This window comes from Tyto alba, unplaced genomic scaffold, assembly GCF_018691265.1.
Source record: "Tyto alba isolate M040663 unplaced genomic scaffold, T.alba_DEE_v4.0 Super-Scaffold_7, whole genome shotgun sequence".
In the NCBI taxonomy this organism is placed as follows: Eukaryota; Metazoa; Chordata; class Aves; order Strigiformes; family Tytonidae; genus Tyto; species Tyto alba.
The window spans coordinates 28416853-28441888 of NW_024881328.1; the positions used below are offsets into that span (position 1 = coordinate 28416853).

The following is a 25036-nucleotide window of genomic DNA, read 5'->3' on the forward strand; positions in this document are numbered from 1 at the left end:
TTCATCAAGTTGGGTTGATATTCCATAAATCTTACTATAGTGCTCATGTTGTTTCCATCATTTGTTTCCTTGTAGAATTTCTTTCTGCATTAATAGCTGTCTTTTTGTACAATTTGTTCAAGTTCTTAACAGTGGCATAACAGACTTTATCACTCTATTCTGGCAGATCTCACTGTGGGGTGGGAGAATGCATTAAATTCTTGGTTCCTTTTTAGCCCTGTTCATTGTGCTCTGTATTCATGTAAGATTGCCTTTTACTGTTTATACTGCCATTATTTTGGTATTTTGCATACCTTACTGCATGTTTTATTCTCTTATCTGCTCCACACTCTCCATTCAGTATAATTTTTTCTTCTTTGTAATTTGTCTTTATATTGCTTGTATAGATGCAAAAGTTTGGTTTTTCCTAGGCAGGAGAAAAAACATTGAGAGGTTTAATTCCTGAAGTAAAAGGATGTCTTATATAGTCATCAACCCAGGCCATTTCTTATCCAAATCTGGTAATGTAAATGTGGTATGTCAATGGAACTTTCACAGTGTCTAGAAAAAGTGATGCCTAGTCTCTGCATCCTGACATAAAAAAGTAGTTATCTTTCCACTTAGTGCAGGTTGAATTCCACATCCTTTCCAATGCTAGCAATTTGTGTTATACGATCTAATATGAAAATGAGAAATATTTTCAGATGAACATTTGTATCATTATTCCTGAGCTGTGTTAGACTTTGTGTCCACCTTTGTTTGGACTGGCATGTAGTAGTGGAAACTGTTAACAATTCTCCAGTGTCTGAAAACAAGCACTGAGGATATAATACATGCCTTTTCTGACAGAATATGAAGTCTGAATGTGAATGTCTGAAGCTACATTTGTAGCTGACTTGAATGATTTTTATCTCTTCCTGTTATTTAAAAGTTCAGCTTTGTATAGAGTAGTCTCTGTAGTCTACGTCTCGGACTGGATCTATCTTGTGAAATATGATTGTTCTGTTTTGTTTTCTGGAGGAGGCAAAGCAACTTATTTTGTAGTGTTTTCCTACAAATGGAAAGCGTTCTCCAGGAGAGAGCTGGGCTGCCGCTGTGTCTAGGTGCATGGTGTACTGCTTCCAGCAGCAGCAGATGTAGCCTGTCCCAGTAGTAGCTGACACCATCCTCACCCCATACGTGGTTGGCAGGAGCATCAGATGAGCTCTCTCTGGTGAGTTAAAGTAGTGCTCTTACTGCTGAGAGCAGGAGAAAAGTATGTTGCTTTGTGACTCATCACGGACTACCTGATGTGTGCATTGTGTGGAGAAAAATGATAAACAGAATAGATGCGGAGCTGCTGCATGTAAATTGGGTAATGTGGGCACAGAAGACATCAGTGATCCGAACATTTTATCTTCTTAAGACTGCAAAGATGATCCAGCTGTGATTCTCTAGTATGTTCTTAATATTGTTTGAAAAGCTGAAGGTAGAAGTTTAGGATGTAGAGACTCAGCAGTGCTCTTAACACAGTTAATGGGAAAATATTAAGGGAAACAAATGAGGTACTGTGGACAGGTCTTGTGAAAGAAAATCAAAATATAGGTAGTGGAGGGCTGACAAAACTGCAGTGATGTCTACTTCACAGCACTTGTTCCTTTTTGCTAGCAAACAGAGCAACTGGATAGTTCTTCCCTCTTTATTCTTGATTGTGTGCTTCCTTGGTTTTCTGTGGCTATGCAGTGGTTTGGATGAGGGAAAACTCATAATTTGCTTTGTGGATCAGATAATTTTTGTTTCAGACTGGCTTCCTGGTCCAATTCACTATAGTAAATGGAGTGTGCAGTTTGTTTTGGGGACCTCTATTTCCACAGGTACTGCTGATCAAACTAGAACCTGAGTCTCCATAACATGATTAACTGCTCAAACTAATTCCGTAAAAATGATTTGCTCCTCCTTCGTGGTATCTACTTAGTTTTGCTAGGGCAAGTGTTTGCAAGTTTGTACGGCAGGGAAGGTAATGGAATTGAATGGTATGGAGTTGAAAATAGCCATTTGATTCTTAGGTTATTTGTAAACTAGATTAGGTACTCAGTCCACTATATGGCCCTACAAATACAGTAGTATCACAAAGGAATGGATGTGTTGGGACTAGGAATGAGAGGCTGCCTATGTTGGCAGTGGTGTAGAAGATTTATATGTCAAACAATGTCTTTGAAATTTTAAGTGTAATATCCATTAAAAAAAAGTACAGATCAAGCTGATCTAACAGTTGGAAACATTGCTTCCCTAACAGCCATGTGCGTATAGATATTATGATGTCTGGTTTTTTTTCATAGGCATGCAGAATTTTATGTGTGTGAGTGCTAGATTAAAGATACTTTAAAACGGGGAGATATTCAGTAGTCTGTTTGATGGCATTTAATTTAGGTCATGACGCTGAAAACATACTTGCTACCAGTTCCTGATCATGCTGACTGCAACATTTCTGAGAACTGAAGGGCTTCAAGGACTCTGGTTAATGTCCCTAAGTATTCACAGTAACGAGACTTCATTTCATTATAATGAACGTAGTAGAATAGGTTTCTCTTGTTTTCAATATTCTACATAGAAACAGTATTCCATAGGTTTCAGAAGCTACTGCACGGAGGCGATCAGTTTGATTAGGGCCAAACTGGTATTTTTATCTTTCACTAGAGAATTCTGGTAGATGTGGATATTGAAATAACTTTTTTCCCACTTTACAGTCAGGTATGAAGCATGTTGACTGGTATTTTGGCGTTCTGAAGATCACAGTATCAGATCTTAGTCTGTTGAGAGTTATGTTTGAATTTGGTTTACTGAAAACTTGAAATAATTCTTATTTGCAGAAATCCCTTTAGTTACATAGCTGCATACTCAGATAGTTATGAGTGTACCATTTAATTGTCTAAATCTGTTGCGAGGTTTGAGCATGGTAACAGTTGTAAGCAGTATAATCTGATGTCTGTTGGGAATATACACGAGGAGCTTGATACATAGGAGTGTATGATAAGACAGCATCTCTGGAAATCTACTTTCCAAATTAAATGTTAAATTTCGTGCTGAACACAGCTTATCATTTCAAGTTAAATTTTAAATGGCACTTACTATATCTCCACAGGGGAACTTTAGCTTTGCTTTAAGTATTCCAGACTGGTTTTCCTAGTCATTGTGTGAGACTCAAGTTTTCATCTCTTGGAATTTTTTAGGGTAAACTTGGTTGTTTTAAAATGCATTAATTAGATTTTTTTGTTGTTGTTGTTGTGAAATGGCTTGACAATAGGAGGTTCAACAGTAATTGTAATTTGAAAATTCAACACATTCTGCACCTTTCAGGATACAGGGAGAGAGTTCAAACTTCAATTTTGCTGTGCCAGGCAGGAGTGTGGAGGTTGCTTCAGAGAATTTGGGGCTCTGTATGAAGGCATACAGAGCAAATCATAGTCGTTCAGGTTATCAGCCAAATACACAAACCAGACCTCTCAATCAAAAATGGGGTTTTGTGCTAATAACAGTTCCAAAAAGCTTTATAACGTTGTTTTATGAGATCTTTAATGTGTGAGAAGCCAGTTCTTCGTTGGTTTGAACTGGTGTGACTGGGGGTGACTTGAATTTAACTATTAGTTATATCAGTGGAAGGACTAGCTCTGAACACATATTCATATTTGTGCTTCTTTAAGCAGTAAAGCCATAGCTGAGGCTCATAATTTCTAAAATTATAGATTGTTTTCCTTTTGTTCTCAAATACTTTGACTATTAATAAAAAAAACAAAAAACAAAAACAAAATTGTTTCCTGGCTTCTACTCAGCTACTGTGGATGTACAGTGTGCTAATGTAAATCAGCAGTTTCTGCTTTTATAAATAGTCTGTCGGCAGCTGCAGAGCAATACTGACAAGTTTCTGGTCATTTTTATTATTGCTATTTAGAAATTGTTTGAATGGCTGTGAAAGTGTCCAGTGGTACTATGTCTGCTGTAGTGATATTTGCAGACTGAGATGAGGTTATAAGTAGGGAGAGGGAAAGATAGAGTACATTTATAAACCAACAATGTGAGAGTAGAGGGAAAGAGCTCCGTATTCCTTCATTTGGGAGTCCCTAACCTCAGTTTGGAGCTCTTCTGTATGAAAGACATGCTATCCAGCTGGCTAAAAGTAATGACTTCTTAAATGGGGTCTGGGGATAGGATTTATCTAACTTCTTTATAGTTGGATATAAGGCAGCCTTTACAAGCATGCTCTGTTGGGGAACATCATCATACAGTGCCCGGAGAAGCTGTCTCCTAAAATTTTCAGTTCCTTCTCTGCTGGGTCTGGTTTTGTCAGATGCATGGGAAAAAAACAGCCAGGCAAGAATTCTTACCTTCTACAGCATTCCTCCCCTCCTGCACCGTCACGGGAGCTCTCTTATATGGCTGAACAGCAACTCCTGCTGTCCTGCTTTCTGGAAGCAGGCTAGGAAGTGGTACCAGTGTGGCCTGCAAGAAGGAGGAATGCTAACAGGCCAACGAAGTTACCGCTGTTTGCGGACACCGGAGAGGTTGCCAGGACAGAAAAAGTACTGAGTATCTTTCATGTGAGTTTTGTTGAAGTCCTGTGTCTGTGTTTACATGTGTGGGGTTGTTTATTCTTGAAAGCTAGCAACCTTCTCTTAAGACAGGTCTCAGGAAGTATCTTGGGCTAGGAAAAACTGCTTAAGTACATATAAAATGGAGGGTAAATTCAGCTTGTGCTGGAAGATATGGGATGACTTTATATTCTCCCTCTAATAATAGTACATTTTTTGAATCTTGATACCCAACCTCTGTGAATAATACATAAATGAAAGGAAATTATTAAATGTAGTATTATGATGGCAAGTGGAAGTAGAGAACATTTGTCAACTGCTGCTTTAGAAACAGCACTATCAGCCTGTGAGGTGTGGCTAAAGATCATATAAAAGTGAAATTCAGTGTATTCCACAGCCTTGGAAATTGGAAAGTTTCTTAGCATCTTAATTGTATGTTTTACCAGTGCTGTAATCTCTATTATTTATACTGAATTAGATCTTAGTGGTGTTAACTGTTGTTCAAGGAGAAACGCAGAACCCTGACAACCAGACCCTTAGCTTATTATTTTTAATGTTATTTGAAATGTATGTTCTTAAGCATCTAAGGGATATCTTCTGGCTTGATAGCCTAAATATTTTTAGGTGCTCTACTACTAGAAAAATGGATCATACTAATTCTTCTTAGAATAAAATACTGACAATGTGAAAAAGCACAAAACATGTTTAAAAAGAAAACATGGACTTGTTCTTTTTAAAAATTATTCCTCTCACATTCTATTCAGTTACCATTTTAAGGGAATAATTATAGTTCATTCACTGTGAATGACCATTTGTGGCAATAATGAGGTCTGAATAACTGGGAGAGATGAGGGATAGGGTGTTTGACAGATCTTTGCTGATTGTTATGAGATCTAATAGAAGCACAAAGTTTATATTCAACTAGTACAAAGTTTATAAAAACTAAAGAATAAAAGAGTTCTTTTAAAGTTTATTGCTAAAATAGAGTATAAAAGATTGCACTTTTAAGCATTTAGATAAAAGATGAGGATGTTGTATACTAGCTTAGTTCCTTTTATAAAGTATAGAAACTCTAAACATACAAAGTGTCTTTTCTGGAGTGAATGGAAAGGAGGAAAAATGGTAACTTTGATGTAGGATTAGTTTGACTTGTATAATTCTTTGTCCTTTAAAGACAGGCAAAAGGAGTTAATTCCAAGAATCTGTGTGAGAGATTTTATTAAAATAACCTTTTATTTCTGCTTTTAGTCTGCAGATAAGCAGCGAGCCCTGGAAGAAACCAAAGCCTACACAACCCAGTCATTAGCAAGCGTAGCCTATCTGATCAACACTTTGGCCAACAATGTTCTCCAAATGCTGGATATCCAGGCATCCCAACTTCGACGCATGGAATCTTCAATCAACCATATTTCACAAGTGAGTCTTTTTTTCCTGTTGTGGGGTGGGGGTGGGGTTTATGTTTGTGTGTGGGTTTTTTGTGTGTGGGGGTTTTGTTTTGTTTGGGTTTTTTTCCTCTTTTTGTTGTTGAAATGACATAGCAAGTAAAACTCACCTGACATTTTGTGAATGAGAAAAATAGTCACGTTTGAAAACCGAAGGATGCATTTCATCTCATGTTAATTCTGGAAATGTGTCTCATTATTTGATTGTATATATGTGTTAGTGTGAGCATTTTATGTAGGGTAAGAGATTAAATGTATTCTTGGCCAGTTTATTGTTTGGAGAGGGAGCCATTCTGCAAAAGTGAAAAGCACAGAAATTGCTAATGAAAAAATCAGTATATTATGTTAAGGGACAGATTAAGCTTTCCAACTCGTATTTGGTGGTGTACTGTACTTGGTATTTACTGGCTACAGGCACTTAAAAGAACGAACTATGAAATGGATGATGGAAAACAACACTTGTAATAGTTTTACTTTTCCTGCTACTGTAATACTGGCCTCTAATGACAAAAGCACATAGATGACAAAAATAGTTTGCTTCTGGCTTTTCTTAATAAAGTGTGCTTTGTAATGACCAATGAAAGGAACAGAAGTCAGAATTAATGTTTTGAGTTTGTGTATGGCTGCAGAACTCCTGCCATTGCTTGCAGTTTTTCTGAGCAGCAATAAACTAAACTGCTACTATCAAGGAACCCATGTCCCATCACCACACTGATGAGGGAATTTGGACTGCCAGAATGGGCCAAGGATGGATAATGCATTTAGTGGAGGTTTACATGCCAATGATGGATTAAAAGAGAAATTAAGAACAAGGATACAGCACTTTCTGTTTTTCTGTTACTGGAGAGACGGTTGGCATCCTTAAAGAATATTTTGTTTCTTATTTGACCAATACATTTTGGCTGCTAGGGTTTCTTAATCTCCATGTGATAATGTCATAAATTAAAATAAAGAATACTGTGGTATTTAGAAAGACATTTGAAAGTAGGAGATCTATAAGGTAGGAAAAAAGCTGATAGAGTTGATCTGCTAATTTGCTGGTGCTGAAAGGGTTGCTGAGCTAGTAGAGTTTTGAACCAGCAAAAGAAGTGATTAATTTTATGGTGTCTTAATGGGCTGAATTGGCTCACTGAGGGCTCAGATGAATTCCAGAGCAGGTGCAAAGGAAGATGTGGGGAGGATTTTCCCTTCTGGTAGTAGTGCAGTGTTAGATTGCCTCAGTTATCTCATGCAACTGCATCCTCAAAAATAAACTAAGAAGTTTGATTTCTTCTGCTACATGCTTTTTGTTAATCCATAGACAATTCAATTAATTTTTTTTCCCCCAGAAAATGTCACAAATTACTCTGTATGTGTGCGTATGTATATGTTCAGTATATATGCTGTGTATGTGCCTCTGTGTGCATATATGCGTGTGTGTGCTTGTGTGTGTATGTATGTGCTTCTTGACAGGCTAGTACAAGCTGGAAAGTATTTCAGCTGTTTGAGAGTCTGATGCAGAAGACAGTGTATGAATAAAAATATTAAGAGTTCACAGTTTCTGTAAAGTAGCTTTTGGGGAAAGGGACATAACATTTAAAATTTTTTCCTTCTGGGAAACTGAGACTCATGCAGATTGAGATGCTAGATTAGATTGTCTTTAGCGTTTGTACAAAATGGCTAGTTATTTAATATGGAGCACTGAGTTATCAGCACCCAACACATAAGATGATGTATCTTCCAAAATTCATAGGCTGCACTTGAACGATAGAAAAAAAAGTTTTTGTTTTTTTTTTTTTTTTGTTTTGTTTTCTTCAAATATGACTGTAAAATTGAAAATTGAGTTTGGTTGTGTTTTTTTGTTTTGTTTTGTTTTTTTTAAGTTTGTATCATCCATATGTAGGATGCTCCCCAAATCTCCGTGGAAGAAATGATATCAGAGGAGCAGAAAGTATTTGAATTTTGCATATTGCAAATATGAAGTTTGTTGATCCAAGGAACTTCATAAAGTTGAATTCAGTATGTTCAGAGATGGCTTCATTCCATGATACCAATGTTGTAGATGGTTATATTATCTGTCTTAATTTCAGTGGTTATTTTTCTTTAAAAAATGAATTTATTTTGTCACAGTTTCTGTGTAATAAATAATTTATTTTCAGGAAATTTCATTATATTCCCCTGGAACAAGCCTAACCTGCAGAAGTCTTCCTTGGTATTTATGTTGTATGTGAAGTTTAGTGGACTGTTTTTAGTATCACTTAAAAGGCCTCATGGTATAATACCTCCTTGCTGAATCATGATTTCAGTCAGTCTGATTTGAAATGATCTCAGTAATGTAGAACAGAAAACAGGTTGATAATTACCATCTGCTCGCAGTGCATTATTGCATGAATGCTTTGGTTATTGGGTATTGATATTTAAGTTTAGAAAACACTATTGCAAATTATGATGTCTGGATGTGTAATCCTGCTTTTAAGTCTGATTTGGAATTCCATATATTCTCCAAAGAAGGTAAGAAAATCATTTGGCTCTTGATAAGAAAACTTTTTCACAAGTGCTTGTTTTGTTCAAGTGTAGCTCAAACTGGAAGAGACGTGATTAACTTCAGATGATAAAATATTCTAGTTCTCTGTTCATTGGTAGAAAGTGATATAAATTGGCATTCTGTGTTTCCTTCTAAATGACAACTTAATCAAAGAGCTGAAAAGGAAGCTGATAATGATTTGTGGTTTTTCAGATTATATATAGGTCCTGAAATAAGGAAATTCTTACCACTGAAACTATTTTTATGCAAGTGAATAAATCCTATTGGTTTAAAATTTAGGGTTATTTTGATTTGGTCTGAAAGCTGATGAATCTATTCTTATTTGCCTTCTTGAACCTTGTCCAGAACTAGATGATATGCAGTGTTTCATATTTGGCTGAAAATTTAAATCCTAAATAGAGATCATTTGAATAAATATTTGTACTTGTTAAAAAAACTCTGTTACATTTTCAAGTTGGCAGACACTGTGAAATGCTGCTAACATCCAAATTCTTTAAATTAATCTGGCAGATTTTCAGCTTTTAATATTTGTATGATGAAAAATATTTTTTCAGGTTTAGTTATAGAATACTCTTAGTTAGCAAGGTCATCTGTAAAACTGTTCTGTGCTGCTAATTATATAAACAAGCATGTTACACAAAGATGAGTGATAGTGATGAGTTATCTCCAATGGCGCTGCATGGCGGAGAAATCTGCTTCATCTTCCACTTACAAAATCTGATGTCCATGCCATTGGCCATGAGAATAGGACTTGAACTTTTCTGTAGTCAGCATGCGTTCCTTAGCTGAACTGTGGCAGCACATATGAGCTCATTGGTCTCTGCAGGGAAGTTCCCTTGGACCTTCCATTGATAAGTCAGTAAGGGCTTGTAACCGTTTTCAGTTGTCTTATTCTTGCAAGTTACAAGAACAGCCAAACTCTTTCAAAAATGGTGATGCAAGTATAATTTTCCACAGTATATATTACTGGTTTATGGAGCAAGTAGCTTTTCAGCATTTTTATATCATTATGACCTCTTTCTTTGTGTATAAATTACATACAGCTTGAGTTGAAGCATTTAATGTCACATTTCTAACATGTCAAAATCAGTCAGTCATTTTAAAGTAATAATCCAGTTTTCAACATAATTGCAATTAGGTTGTTTAAATTCTATCAAATTATATTAAAAAAAAAACCAAACACAAAAAACAACAACAAAAAAACCCAAACAAAACAAACAAACAAACAAAAACCAAACAAACAAAAAACAAAACAAAACAAAAAAAAAAAAAAAACAAACAAAAAAAAACCAAAATCCCAGCAACAATGTATTTAAGCAATGTTTTCTTCTAAGATTTTTTTTTTTTTTTTAAACTGAATTTTAAAAGCCCAGACTGACAATAAAATGATACATTTAAATTAGTGTGTCTTGAGAAGAAGAAGAAATCAAGGCTTCTGGAGACTTTTATTTCTGAAATTTCACTACAGTTTACTTTCAAAGTGCTGTTGTGGTTTAACCCCAGCCAGCAACTTAAGCACCACACAGCTGCTCTCTCACTCCCCACCAGGAGGTTGTGAGGAGAGAGTCAGAAGGATAAAAGTGAGAAAACCTGCGGTTTGAGATAAAACCAGCTGTGATAATTGAAATAAAATAATAATGATGATGATAATAAATTGTAATGAAAAGGAAAATAACAAAGAGAGAGAAATAAAACCCAAGAAAGCAAAGTGATGCAAATCAAAACAGTTACTCCCACCAACTGACTGATGCCCAGCCAGTCCCCAAGCAGCAGCCCTCCCAGCAACCTCCCTTCAGCTTTATATGCTGAGCATGACACATATGGTGTGGAATATCCCTTGGGTCAGTTGGGGAGAGCTGTCCCAGCTGTGCCCCCTCACAACTCCTTGTGCACCGCCAGCCTCCTTGCTGGTGGGGTGTGGTGAGAAGCAGGAAAGGCCTTGGTTCTGTCAGGTTGCTCAGCACTAACAAAACCAACTCTGTATTATCAACACTTTTCAGCACAAATCCAGAACATGGTCCCATAGTAGCTACTGTGAAGAAAATTAATTCAGTCCCAGCCAAAGCCAGCACAAGTGTTAACTTAGGACTTAGAGAAATTTCACATATGGGTAGAAGGTAATATTCTCTTCTCAGAACTTTGAGTTCAGTGACTTTGAAGTGATAAATAGTGTTAACTTTGGAATGCCAGAAATGGTTTAATGTTTTTTCTATTTTAATATTTACAGATCTTAAGGCTGTTTTTATTGAATTTGATATGGAAAATTGATGTTTCAAAATGTCCAGAAACTTCCTAATAGGAAAAAATACAGTGGTTTATACTTGGTTTTTTTTTTTCCCCTTAAGCTATCTCTTGGCTTATTGCGGGCATCTTGGAAAGCATATGAGAAGATGATAGTAATGAGTCTAACCTCTAACAAACTGTCATTTAAAAGCTTTTACCAAAGAAAATGGATCTATGCGGAGTGGAAAAAATGTGTAATGATGCTGCCAGGAGTCTGAAATTGCATGTTAGGAAACAGTGTTTTAAGTTATAGAAGGGCATAGTGTATCCCATCTGCTTTTCCTGACAGACTTTCCAAGCCAGGTGTTACGTTAGTCCAGATCTAACCCCCAGAACCTTCTCAGTAGAAGTTTCTAAACTGCCGAATAAATATTCTGCTAGCATGGTCCTGTCTCACTTAAGGGATTTATACTGGTGCTGGAGGCAATAATTACCTGTGTGTTGAGGATGTTTTGTTTTCTTTAGTAGCAGGTTAATCTTTGTTACTTTTTCTACTAATCAAATACCTCAGTGTTCCTTTCTGCTGTTTTTATAGGTGTCTTAATATCTTATGACTCCAATAGTCTACTAAGCAAGAAAATTAAAATTTTGAAAAACCTGCCAGCAAAATGTTTCTCAATACAATTTTAGGAGTATGCGCCAGTATTAGGTGCTGGTTTTATGCTCTTACTCGTTCCATAGCTATTCAAGGTAAAAGAGATGTTCTGAATCATCATGCAAGAAAATTCCCATTAGATGAACTTCAGGTTTTAATTAGGTTTTACACATTTCATTGTTTGTTACTGTAGTCATGACTCACTGATCACCGTAGTCCTTAAGGAAATCAGTTGTACTCACAACTCCTATGAATAATTTTAAAAATACACTTTTCATTCATGGAAACAAGTTTCCACAGTGCCAAGATACCATCACTGCAATAACATGTGCATTAAATACTTGTACTCACATTGTATTTATATATAATTGCATAAGAAGATACTAAAAGAACATGTTAAAAGTTGCAGAGGTCAAGCACTTGAAATGGAGAGAAAGGAAGAAATCATCTTGCCAATACTACGCTAATTACTTTACTTTCTTTCTAATCTGTAAACTGAAGTTAAGGCTTTAAGAGTGTAGTGTCCAAGGCATAAACTAGTTTTGAATGACTAGATTCAGACCCATAAGATTTTGATGTTTCGGTACATTTGAAACATCATACAGCATTTGAGATACAGCTGCTGTTGCAGCTGAGGTTGTTTAACATTCTAGCAAAGGGTATCAGCGGCCTGTGAGACAAAGAACATACAAGAGTCAGTGTAATGTTTCTGCAGTTCTCTAGTGACACGTCTGGATCACAGATGGAGTCTGAGATAATTGTAGGGATTGAATTCTTCAGTGGTGTAAAACATGAGACTGTCCTCCAAGTTGTTGCAATCACGTATCGTTAGCTTATCAAGAAAGTATGTGCTTTCTAACTCCTCAACAAGTGAGGTGAGGATTCCATAGATGATCTCCTTGGTGTCACTGCTGCTTGTTCCAGAAATTCTCCTTCCACTATGCTGCAAAAGCAAAGATCTGACACAGAGAAGGGATAAAAACCTGTGGCAGTGGATAAAATACTGACTCTTACCCTGATGCAGAATGTTACACTTTGGTACTCTGGCCTGGAACATGTTTATGTGCTCTGTTTGTGCTGTGGTGTACAATCTATAATACCATAAGAGCTGTGAACATCTGATCGCCACTGTTGCATTGGGGGATGGTATATAGATCTGGTCATCTCAGGGAGCTTCACAGAGGACTTTGGCAGAATTGGTTGGACAGTGGTTTAGTTGTTAAGTAGTCCTAGAAATATATGTGTTTGTTAAGCATGTGTGAACTGTGAATTTCTGCAGAGTTTATATGTTGGTCAGATCTGGATGCGTTTTCGTGAGGGTGATGGAGGATGTCCCAGATAGTTTAAATACCCCTATTACATTTCAAATCATTGTTCAACAAACTCGAGCTTTCCAAAGAGTGATTTACCAACATATTTTGACCTTGAATAATCTATTTTTCTGTAGCTTTGTTTTAAGAAATAGCTGTGCAACTTTAGTAGAAACCTTACAGTTCTAGGCCGGTGGTACTAGAGGTGGCAGAAACGTACATGACAAAGCTGTATTTAGGGCTTAATTTTAGCAAAGTTGCAAGATTTTGAAAATATGTCTCTGCAAAATACTAGCTAATCTTGATAGATAGTAATTTAATCTTCTTTATAATGCCCCTGGTAGTTATGGAAATTCTCTGGAAAGAATGTGAAGAAAGAACTTATTGGAAATGTTCTTGTTTTGTTTTTATAATTTTTGTAGTTTTAAAGGTTGTGATGATGACATAATACAGGGTCCATTTTGCTTGTTTTATCAGCAACACAAACAAAAGAGTAAAGCAGTGTAACCAACCCCACTGCCCCAATCCTTCCCCACAGAAAAATAAAATTTTAAAAATTTCTGTTATGAAAATGAGTTCTCATTTGTACCTTTTCCTTAGTTACTACAGAGCCCGTCTCCTAACTGTGAGAAGTCTTTCTGGTACCATTCATGATCACTGAAGTGGTAATGAGAAATCCTGTGAATGTTTAGAAATTCTAATGGTGATGATTCTGGCTATTTTCTTACTTTTTTTAGCCTGTAGCTAAAATGTTCATTCACAACTCTGGCAAATGTACTGTAAGGAAAGCTGTTTTGTGAGCAAAGAGTTACTTTTGTTTTAAATGATGCAAGCAACTCTGTGCACCATGATTTAAGAGATTTTACTTTCCTGAAAGGGATAGATAGACTTTTTACTAACTTTTCCCTAGTCTTGTTACCAAATAAAATTCAAGTACATGTTTTTAGGCAATCGGTTTTCCTCAGGGCTGTGTCTTACACTAGAGATTCTCCTATGGTACTCTGTAATACGTGGAGGGCGGAGAGATTTTCAGTGTTGGCCTTAGGCATACGAAGTGAAGCACTGAGCTTAACCACTCGACTCATTGTGAATAAATTAGTATTGAACACCTTCTAAAATCTAATCATTGCTTTGTGATGAGTGATTTGTAATGACTGAAATACCTTGTTGATTTGTCTGAATGAAATTTTATTCTTTCATATGACTAACAGTCCTAGTTTAGCAAACTGTTTCACAGTGTAAGAAAAGTTGGTTATGATTTTTTTTCAGGTCATAAAAGTGAAGGTTTGGGAAGGTATCCTTACACTTCTAGTTGTTGGAGCCTATTTCAAAGACAAGCTTAGAGAGCAATTGTGAAATGAAAAATGATAATTGAAGGAATCATATAAAACAGTGTCAGTAAATTAATGGGAGCTACTACGAATGGAAGGGAGATAGAATTTTGCTGAACTGTAAAGAATGAGAGCAACAGAAAACCCAGAGAACCTATAGCTATTACTGTGAGTTTAGAGGTGGCAAGTTCAATGATAAATTGAACAAAGATGATATAATCAAGTATACGTAGTGATGTTTAACACAGTATACAGGGATCTTCAACATGTTGGAACTGATTCAATTTTTTTTTATACTGACTCTATTCAAATGCATACCACTGTTAGTAAATACACTGCGTCTTTTGTAGACGGTGGACATTCACAAAGAGAAAGTTGCTAGAAGAGAAATTGGTATCTTGACTACAAACAAAAACACCTCAAGAACTCACAAAATCATTGCACCAGCTAACTTGGAGCGACCAGTTCGCTACATCAGGAAACCTATTGATTATACAATTCTAGATGATATTGGACATGGAGTGAAGGTAGGTGATATTGTTAAAACAGCCAAACTGCAAATACATTGTCTTTGTATATTTTCAAAATAACTTGATGCTTTTTATGGTAAAATACCAGTTTCTCCTTGCCTGGTCAGTGTGTCTATAAGCATAAGAGGAGTCCAGTTTGCAGTTGTCCCTTTCCATTCCCTTGCCCCACTATTTCTAAACATTGCAAACCCACTGAATCTTATTTCTGAGGATTTTTGAAACTATGGGTCTCACCTGTAAAATGCTTCTGAATACCTACTTGTGTGATGCTGCTATTACTGTTTGCCTCAGTTTCCAGGGATATAACTGGAGACTGAAAAGCTAATGACCTTCACTTTTTCTGCCTGAATTAGCTCCACAAAGTATCATCCAGCTGTAATTGCCACTGGTTTACTTTGAAGCTCACCCAAAGAAAGGGTTTGCATGAGAAGTATTATGTGTTCCCTTTTCTTTTTTCTGTCAGAGTCAGTTATGCCATATCCTGTGATGTGCTTTGTTAAAATGAGCTCTCTACAACTTTTGTGCCGTATGGGGTTTCAGAATTGGAATATTGCTGCCAAGTTTGAAGCCAGCTGGTTCTGCCTTCTAGGATGAGGAAAAAAGGAGGAATTTCAGGGCAAAGATCAGGCTGAGACAGAACTGGTGGCTGTTGTATGCAAGTGTTAGATCAGTGTACACAACAGCAGCAATATCATGTGTGAGATACGCTATGCATTTTTAAATGCACATCCTGAATGTAAACACAGTCTTAGCAGGTATGAGCTCATTATTAACTTGTGCTGCCAGGAAAGCAAATACAGAAATGAGAACACTGACAGCGTTAAGGTTCCAGGAGAAGAAAGGTAAATAACACAAAGCAGTGTCATTTTTACATGACAAATTAACAAATCTGTAAACCAGCTAAGTAGCAGTAAGGTTAAGATGCTTCTTCCAGTCAAATTTCTTCTGCTTGACACCTAACTTCATTAGGTTATATATGTTGTTCAATTTGAACTGTCTGCTTGGATAGCCTTTTAAATGGCAATAGGTTGTTTAACCAAACTCTTAAAATTAAAATTCTGAACACTCTGATTTAAATATCTCTCCCAAGCAATTTTACTCAAGGTCTTCTCAACATCTTGTTTGTTAACAGAAAGTCTTTTTTCCCCATTTCTTACCAGAAGAGTCAACTTCAGTTTGTAACTCTAAACAGATTTTAAAAAGACAAGTGACTCTTTAAGCTTGATTTGGAAAATGAAACGAAGCAAAAAGAACCCAACATTAATAATGACAGTTTTGACCAGGAAATTATTATCAGTCAGTCTTGTGTTAACATCTACTGCCAGTTCTTCTAAATTTTGAATTTGCAGGTCAGCAGAACTCCTGGGTATGGATAGAGCATATTAACCTGTAGGATTACTGTTGCTAATATTTTAATGATCACTTTTGTTTTAAGGAGATTATTTTAGAACTCATTAAAGAATAGTTTTTAATTGCTCTGCAGCACAATCTTATTTAGCACTGGCTCTAAACCATTATAATTGGTATCCCATTTACTTCAGTGTAGCAGAATCATACTGTGATGCAATGAATTACCTTCTTCTGAAAGAACATAGTTCATCAAATGGATGATGACTCAAATGTGTATTTGCATCCGTTTGTTATGCTTGTGATATGCTTGAAACATCTTACAAATGATATTTACAATGTACTGTATTTATCTAGAAAATGAAAAAGTATTGTGAACCTGTGAAACAAGAAACAGAATTGGAAATTATGCTATCCTTAAGATCCATAGATGTGTTCCAATCAGGTTAATCCTGTGTTCAGCACAGAAGAAAGAACCACTCTCTTGCTGATGGGGAGAAAGTATCCAGTTGTGCTTATGAACCTGTTGTTTTTGTTCTGCTTGAGTAAATACAGATTAGTTTACTAGATCTCTGGCTGGAAAACAAGGATAAAAAAAGAAAAGGCACATGAGCTTTAAATTTGCCTACTTACAGGTCTTTATTGCTTGAGCTGTGGCATTTTTCTGTTCAGATAAGTATTCAGAAGGAGTTACTGCATAAACAGCATTAAGGTTTCAGTTAGCATCAAAGTGCCTCAGTCTGCATTCTTTGTCCTCTTTCTGCTTTTTCTGGTATAGGACTTCCCCTCTAGTACTTAGGCCCAGAATTATACATTGTCAGGACAGTCAAAGATCAAATGCAGCAGGCATTCATTGCAACCCTGAGAAAGATGGCAAACTGGACAGAGAATAATACAGGAGAAAAAGAGGGCATCCTTGACCGAGAAATCCAGTATCCCATGTTGAGAGAAGTAGTATAGGCACTTGAGCGCCTACTCCTTCCGTTCAGATATTTGAAGCATCAGTAGATGATACTGTCTTCAGGAAAAAGTACTCTACAATATGGTTTCTTAATAGGCGAGGGAGAATTTAAGTGTCACTATATCATACCAGCAGTCCCTCCTCATCTTCCCTCCCTGAAGCTACAGTGCTGCAAAAATCTAAAGAACCTTTTGTCTGAAAGAGACTTGCTTTCAATTTTTTTCAAATGTTTCCTGAGTCACAAAGTCTTCCAGTCTGTTCTTCACTCCAAAGAGTTCCCTAGTCAAGAGGATGACCAAAAAAAAAAAAAAGGTTTGATCTATTCAATGTGGTGTGTATTAAGGCACTGTGATTATCAAGCAGTGCTGCTATGAATCAGAGACTGTTTTGGTTAATAGATCCATGGAACTTCAGTCTCAAAGACAGCAGATTTTTCTAGTAGATCAGATTATGTTTCTTTATTAATACATTAGGGTCTCTTCTAAATGCATGAAACAGAATAGTCACTCTGGATGCTCCATTGTTGAGATTCTGCGTGTTTAATGCTTGGTGTTACACAAAGTGTAGGAAATATAATTATACATTTCATTAGCTGAACTGAAAACAGATCAAACGATGTTCAAATGGAGACTAGTATTTTTGAAAAAATTATTATGGGGAAGAGGATAAGTTATGTTGTACCAGTAAGTTGTAGCACGTAGGCTTTAAAATAGGATTTCACTGATGGTTAGTGTCTTAATATATAGTTTAGAAAATACAGATATGTGGTGCAGTATCCATATAGGGTGCTGTATTTCTTACAGGATGTAATGATTTGCTCTTGATCTTTGTTCAAGAGATATCTCATGGCATCAGGTTAAGAGCTAACAGCATTTTCTGGGAAAAACCATACATTAGCTTCATATTCTAGAGGCTTCTGTTTCAGCTAGTTGTAAGTATGCTAATGCGTGGAACAATTTAAATGACCTTAGGGTGTTGATAAGGCTATTCTTTGACAGCTCAAATAAATTAATCTCTGAAGGTAATCCATCTAGATGTCATGATCCGTTCTGAAAGAAGCTGACTTTGTTAGCACTGTAAGAACTTGAATAAACAGTGTACAAGCATTTAAGCATTAATTTTAAGGTGTTAATCTAAAGTCTTTTTGGTCAATGTATATTAAAAGTTTCAGCTTGAAAATCTTCTGTTCATGACACATTCTGCTTTAACCACTCTTTCTATGATCTACTGATACATTATTTTGTTAATGCTGAATGCTTAACTTTTTTCTTTCTTTTTCCTTTCTCTTCATATCCTGAAGTTCCAACTAACCTTTCAATGCTTTTTTTCCTTACCTCTTTTATTTGCTCCATTTATGCATTAAGTGGTTGCTTAGATTTAAGGTAAGAAACCCCAGGGCTGGATTTCCATTCTTATTCTTCTGAGACTATTACACACGGGGAGATGATTAACATGAATGTTACTGATTTTTTAAAAGAACACGCCCTGCCCCTCCTGTGTATCAGACCTTCTGTTGAGTGATTTTATTGCAGATAAACATTTTGTGATATAAATTGATGTATTAGTGTAAGGAAGCTAACACAGTTAATTTTAAAAGCCTTGTGGCAAAATATTGACTGCCTTCAGTGTATCTACCAGATCATTTACAAGGGAGGAATATTGTGGTAACCTTGTATAGACAAAAAGATACAGTGAATACATAGCAGCTGAATATGAGCCTCCCCCTGTGTAATATTCTTTTTATCCTATATACGGTGTAAGTTATTATTTGATTTGGGTTAATGTTTCAGTGTGAGATTGCTCAGATAATGGGCTCCAAAGGTGTGTAGCAAACTCAAATCTGTATATTATTTTTTAAAGTTGCAGTATCCTTGAGTTTTTCAGAAACTGCTAGCACTATTTAAATACTGAGAAGCACTCACATATGGAAATTGTCACAAATTTGATAGCTGTGTAAAAAATTTAATAACCCTTACCAAGCTAAGTGATTTATTTAATTGAATGTTAAACGAAGAGTGCATCAAATAACTCAGACTGAAGTATGCCAGAGTCTCAAGGATCTTAGAGGCTTAAATGTTAGTAGCCATAGTGGCTGCAGAAGTAGCAACAGAAAAGCATCAGATCAACCAGACAAGCTGTTAAATGATGCTACATGGTACTACGTTGGAGTTCATAGCACATTAATTAATAGATAGATTGTAGCCTGTATTGTGATATCATCATCCTCCTGAAGTGCAACTGGTTGAGGGAAGGAGGGAACAAAAGATTTTTAGTAGCAGCCACCACAGTTTTAAAGAGGCAACTGTATTTTAGAACATAAAATACTAATGCGTAGTATGAATGTATTAATTAAATGAAATTCCAAGTTGATGTGAAATATTTTTCATAGATATCTTCCAGGACAGGAAAAAGCTAAAAGAAAATCTTGCACATTCCGGAAAAGATTGCCTGTAAAACCAGATATTAGTGTAGATACCTCAATGATGTCCCTATGGAATTGGCCAGATGGTACTTTTAGTAAGGTATTTAAGCGCATGTAGCACATCTGATCACAGTGGAAAATGTTTAATAAATGAGAGATTTCTCACATGTCATTTGGAATTTATTTTTATGTAAGTGTGTGAGGTACAGTATTTCAAGTCACATAGTGTTTAAATGCTTTTTATTTTTATTTAAAAATAGCAAAATATATCTACTCCCTGGCTCTTTCTGTCTGTCCACACAAAATGGATACTTCTAACACTAAATATGCCTTTTTCTGGGCACAGTTCATATTGGATGATGGTTTTCTTACTGATCTTAAAAAAAACAATTTGCAAACTCAGTTTTCTTTGCTGCTGTCTGCAGTTGCAGTTATAAACAAGTAATGACCATCCTAAAAAAAATATAATATTGTATAATTATAGTTTATGTGTGAACTGCCATGTCTGTGCATCATCTGTAGTGGTGATAAGAGTCTCTTCAGCTTTTCAGAGGAAATATTTTTTTTTTCTATTTATAGGGTTGGATTGAAAATAACATTTTTTTGTTATAACACAAGTTAAAATATTTATTTTTACTAGAGTGAACCTGATCAGAAATTTGATTTGGGAAATCACAATATGTCAATCAACTTCTCATTGCCAAAGCATGAGGTTTTAAAAACAAGGAAAAAAGGCAAAAAGCAGCACAGCACCTCTCAGTGGACATGTTATTCTTTAAGTCTCACTATAGTCACTGTGCACCATACTGAAAGGAGAGAGCTAAAAGGTGACTAATAGCCCTAGTTCTGTGTGAATAATAATTTTACTTCACTTATGAGAGATACAATATGAAATGTTTAGCCTGCATTTATTTTTCATGACTGCAAGGAAACCTTAGTCTTAGCCAACAGTTACAATATTAAACTGACTGACTGGAGCAGGGCTAGCTGTGCTTGTGTCTGGGTAGCTTAAATTTAATACAGATTTTGAAGAAAATGCCAATTACAAGTCAGAGGAGTATCTGTAGCATCTTTTGTCAGCAAAACAATTGAAAATTATGTTAAGCCTTTTTGTATTTACCAGACCCAGTTCTTCGGTTACTTTACGTAGGTGGATGTGGTAAAAACGTGTAAACTCACTTGCTGAAGCTTCTTCTCATGGTCATTTGCCAAGACATGGTTGAAATTTAGACATTTCACTTCCATATCAACTGATAAACATATTGTTTAATTAGAGATGCAGAGTAGTATTTGAGTAGCTGAGCACAGCCTGAAAAGGAATTTACTTTGAGGTAGCAGATGATGGGCCAAAAATTTGTTCATCCTCTCTGTAGTGTTAACAAGATTAAGCAAGGTGTGGAAAGGTAGTTTTCATTCAGTGTTAGGTTGTTTTGCTGGAGTCAGGTATAAAAATTGCTCGAGAAGGTCGGGTAGCTGCTTGAAGTTTCTGAATATAATCCGTGGAACATCACTGATGGGGCACTTTTTCTTACTGGATTTTGGACCGAAGATGATTCTTTTGACATCCTGAAAGTTCTAGAAAATCCAATGTGACCATAAAGCACCACTTAAAAATTTCTGGGCTGAGTCCAACTTTTGCTTTAGAAAGTAGCTCCTCCAGAGGTTTGGCTGTGTGGAATATCTGGTATTCAGGATTTTTTGAAAAAAAACATACTTTGTGTTGGTAATTGAACTGACAAGGGGATGTTCTTCAGAAGAGTGAAAATGTGGATTGAAATATTTGTTGCAGGTGAGTGACTCACAGCTGCGTGAATACAGAGTGCATTGGTGCAAATAGTTTTTGCGTGTCTGATGACCAGCTCTTATATCTGACCAGCTATGTATTTCTGCAATTCTTGATTGGTGAATATTTTTGTTCATGAAAACACTCCCAAGAATTGAATTGAATGAACTACAGGATTTCTCAGTTTTAACCAGTTCATTTCAATACAAATTCCTTACACATTGAAGTGCTGAAGAAGCTCAATCTGTTAAACGTTTATTAAATTTAGCTATGAAGGAAACTCAGCCATATGTAGGACCATGAGAAGGTGATTTAATCACTGGGATCTATGAAAAGCTAGTTGCTGAAAATAGAAATTGGACAAGTAAGTCTTAATTATTCAAAAAATAAACTTAAAATTATAATTTTTTAGGGGCTCTAGTCAGTCCTGTAGCATGTCTTCAATGAACATCAGATGTCACCTTTCTAAAATTGACACTGTAGCTCAATATAGAATATACTGGATGAAGTACTATTGTGCCCTTTTGAAAAGAATTGGCCCATAGTGGTCCATTTCTTTACAGTTCATTTTATGGCTCTGGGTCATAGCTGGATCTATGGAGCTGGATCTCGGAGCATCCTCTAGGCTGTGTTACTCAACAAGGATCTGCTTATTTTAAGTTGTTTATGCAGTTTCTTCCTCAGCAAAACTTCAAATTCCAACTGCAGTGCTGACAGAGTTACAGCTTTGGTAGAAGTAATTTTCTTCTGTAGTTCACGTGCTTGCTAGTTCACATATAAGAAGTTTCTGCAAGGTATCAGGTAAAAAAAAAAAAAAGTTTACCCAAGATCTCCTTAGAATTATTTGGTGTTCCTCCATGTAATTTAAGTTGGTAATATTTTCGACTTTTTTGCTTCTGTGGAGAAAGGCAAAAAAAGATTTGGAAAATCCCTGCATGCATTTTGTGTGGACCCTGTGCACTACTTGTCTGTTCACATGGGTTTCTTCCTGCATTTAGAACAGTCACCTGGGTTTTTTTCTGAGCTTTGTGCCCAAATCATTACTGCATGTCTTATTTTTTTCTTTTTTTAGCCCAGTGACTATCTGTTTTGGCAGTTGCGAGCAAAGGCAGAGATATATACTCTGTTGTGTTTCTGGTTTCAGGCTCTGTTTTGCCACACAGTTTCCTAAAAGAATTTGCAAGCTCTTAACTACAAACCAACCGCAGATCTGTGGGGTCCTGCAGCCTGCAGTCCAACTAACCGCCAACAGACAGATGCATTCCTCTGCTTTCACCCTCTAATTAAACCAGTTGTATCTGGATAGTTCCAGCTGTGTGGAGCTGGTGGAAATGTCATCAGAAACAGTGCAACTTCTGGCAAATTCCAATTTACTCCAGAAAATGTTTTTTTTAAACTTGACAGCAAATGCAATTGTGACCTTGAGTTCTAGTGGTTGAGTTGGATTTTAGAAGTTTGTAAGAGGGATGTGTGTGGAGGAGGATTTGTGTATGGAAACTATCTTTACAACCATATGTGCAAAATGGAAAAGGCAATAGAGTAAAGTTTTGCAAGAGTGGGCATTAATGGCTTTCTTTTTGTCTTTTTTTTTTTTTTTTTTTTCCTCCTAGTAGAAGTCATCATAGAAGGGGACGGTTGGAAATTTGTATAGTTTTAAATTTTCTTCCTTTTTTTTTTTTTCTTTTCTTTCCTCAAGTCTGTAACCTTTTTTAGTATTTTGCATGATACTATTTCCACAGATCTGTCAGTTTTGATCAGAACTGTTGGAATAATTTTAAATGATTCATTTATCTTCTGTGATTATTTGGCCGTAAGTCGAAGGGCAAGTTACTCAGATAGGGTTGTTTAATTTACAGTAGCTGATCTTAAAGCCATCAGTCCTGTCAGATCTGAAGACAGCCCTGTAAACATTAAGTACTTGTTCTTTTAACATTTTGATTTCAGTGTTGAAAAGTCATTTCAAAGAACCTGAAACTAAGCTTACTGTCAGTGCATTTTCCCATCTTTCAGTTCAGTCTTTCTTAAAGATGGCTTCTTTGTGACTAAAGTTTCTTGCCTAAAAAAGGATCACTTTTTCTTTGGCTATGTTTTCTAAAGCTTTAGTCCCATCCTATGTCAAGGATATGTTTATTCACAGTGTTAATGAAAGTAAATAGCAGTCACTTGAGTTCTGCATTAGGCAAGTATTATTTCCACTCCTGACTGTATACTGTGTGATGTCACTGCATCCTCCACCTCTACTGTGCCTTCTTTTCATGTAGCTCTAGCCCAGTGGAAGCCTAAAAATTCATTTTTGTTCCTGCAATGATTGTATATAAATAATAAGATTCTTTATGGTTAAATAAATGGAATTTTATATTAACTGAAAAGTGATAGCTAGTGGTTACATTGTCTGGTCAGAAACAATAGTGTAGGCAGTTAAAACACCTGAATGGACTATTCAGGAGCACACTGATTGGCGTAAGTTTGCTCTCCTTTAAGGATATCCACACCCCCTGCGCCACTAGGCTTAATGGGCTGTTTGAAATATAGCAAGTGACAGTGCAGTAAGTGTTTAATTATGGGGGAGGTCTTTTGTTTGCTTGTGGCTGTTTTGGACAACTCACATGTGAGTGAAACAAGTGTCTTTAATGAAAGAGGAAATACAGGGGATGCTGCAACTTTAAAAAAAAATCAGATTTTATGCTATTTCTGAATATTCCGTGTATAGAATAAAATATACTTAATTTTACACTTTCCCTCAAGTAGTTGTAGTTCAGTGCTTACCTCATCCCTCACTTGAAATAACTTTAGATTTCTTGTTGCTTAGAGTTGGCTTAAAGGACTTTATAATGCTGTGCAAAAGAATTTTGTCTTAAATTAACATTACAAAGTACTCTTGCACAACTAAATCCAAACATCTGGTTTTGAATCTGACAAAAACCCCCTTCCAACACTTGGTTTTCTTTTCCTCCCAGCAGATTGAAAATGTGATAGCACTGGGATTATATAGAGCCAGCGAATCAAGTTTCAGTGGATTAGAATACTGAATATTACTCTTTACACTGTTCTCAATGTTTATCGATTCACAAATCTAAACATTGCCAAAGTTGTAAGCAAGTTTTTATAGTCAAATTTTAAAGGAGTAATTTGTCTTTAATGTTTGCAAATGCTCTTAATGCCTTGATGACTGTGTCGTATTTATATGGGAGGTAGGGGCAGTAGGCAAAACTAAACATTTTGGAAATCAGAAACACTGAAATAGAGCATGACAGGAACAGCAGAAGAATGGATGTAAGAGTACTTATTTAGGTTTGTTGAATACCTCTGAGTTTAAGTAATAGTTTGAGCATTCATAAATCAAAGGTGTTGAACAGAGACTGATAAGAAGACCATGTACTGATTCCTGCAAGGGTGCATGCATTGAAAAAATTGTGCTTGGCTGGCAGTATACGGATAAGCAAAATGCCTACATTGGCAACAATTGTTTATGATTCTTAGATTGATCAATCAGTCAGGAATGCAGATGAGTTCTTTTTTAAAGAAGAATAAATTCTTTTAAATTAAAGTTACTTCATTAGTATTTTAACCTGAAAGAGGGGGAGGGACAACCGCAATTACATCACATGCTAAATATTTTTCTCCTCATCCATTTATTTATCAATTCTTAGGGATTTAATTGCTACAGATTTGGTGGCAGAAAAAATGTCGATCTTTGTATTTCTTTCTATATAGCTTTCTCTCTCTGTTTATATACACATAAATAATATTTGCAATAAATATTACCTTAAATTTTTTTTATATAATTCCATGAAAACATTAAAATATTAATGGATCATATTTGGAGATTACTTTGACTTCTCCATATCTGTATTAATTAAATTTAATTGTGGCCGACTAGATAAACCTTGATATTTTTAAAGCATATTCAAAAATATTTTTGCAAATTTACTATTCAGTAGTGCAACCTGAAATAACTGCCTTT

The 25036-nt window shown here is 35.9% G+C and overlaps 1 protein-coding gene across 9 annotated transcripts in view; it reads left to right on the forward strand.

Moving 5' to 3' along the window:
• Window positions 1–25036, forward strand: part of ABI2 (abl interactor 2) — a 71847-nt gene that overhangs the window by 24575 nt on the left and 22236 nt on the right. For 5 of the 9 annotated variants that reach the window (XR_004409680.2, XR_004409681.2, XM_033010871.2 and 2 more), the window contains exons 2-4: window positions 5793–5960; window positions 14380–14556; window positions 18232–18249. Coding sequence is in view for 7 of the 9 variants with exons in the window: in XM_033010871.2 (XP_032866762.2) it covers window positions 5793–5960; window positions 14380–14556; window positions 18232–18249 (363 nt within the window). In the remaining 2 variants the exon portion in view is untranslated. The remainder of the gene's footprint in view (window positions 1–5792; window positions 5961–14379; window positions 14557–18231; window positions 18250–25036) is intronic. The other 4 variants (XM_033010872.2, XM_033010876.2, XM_033010874.2 and 1 more) reach the window with 2 other exon arrangements.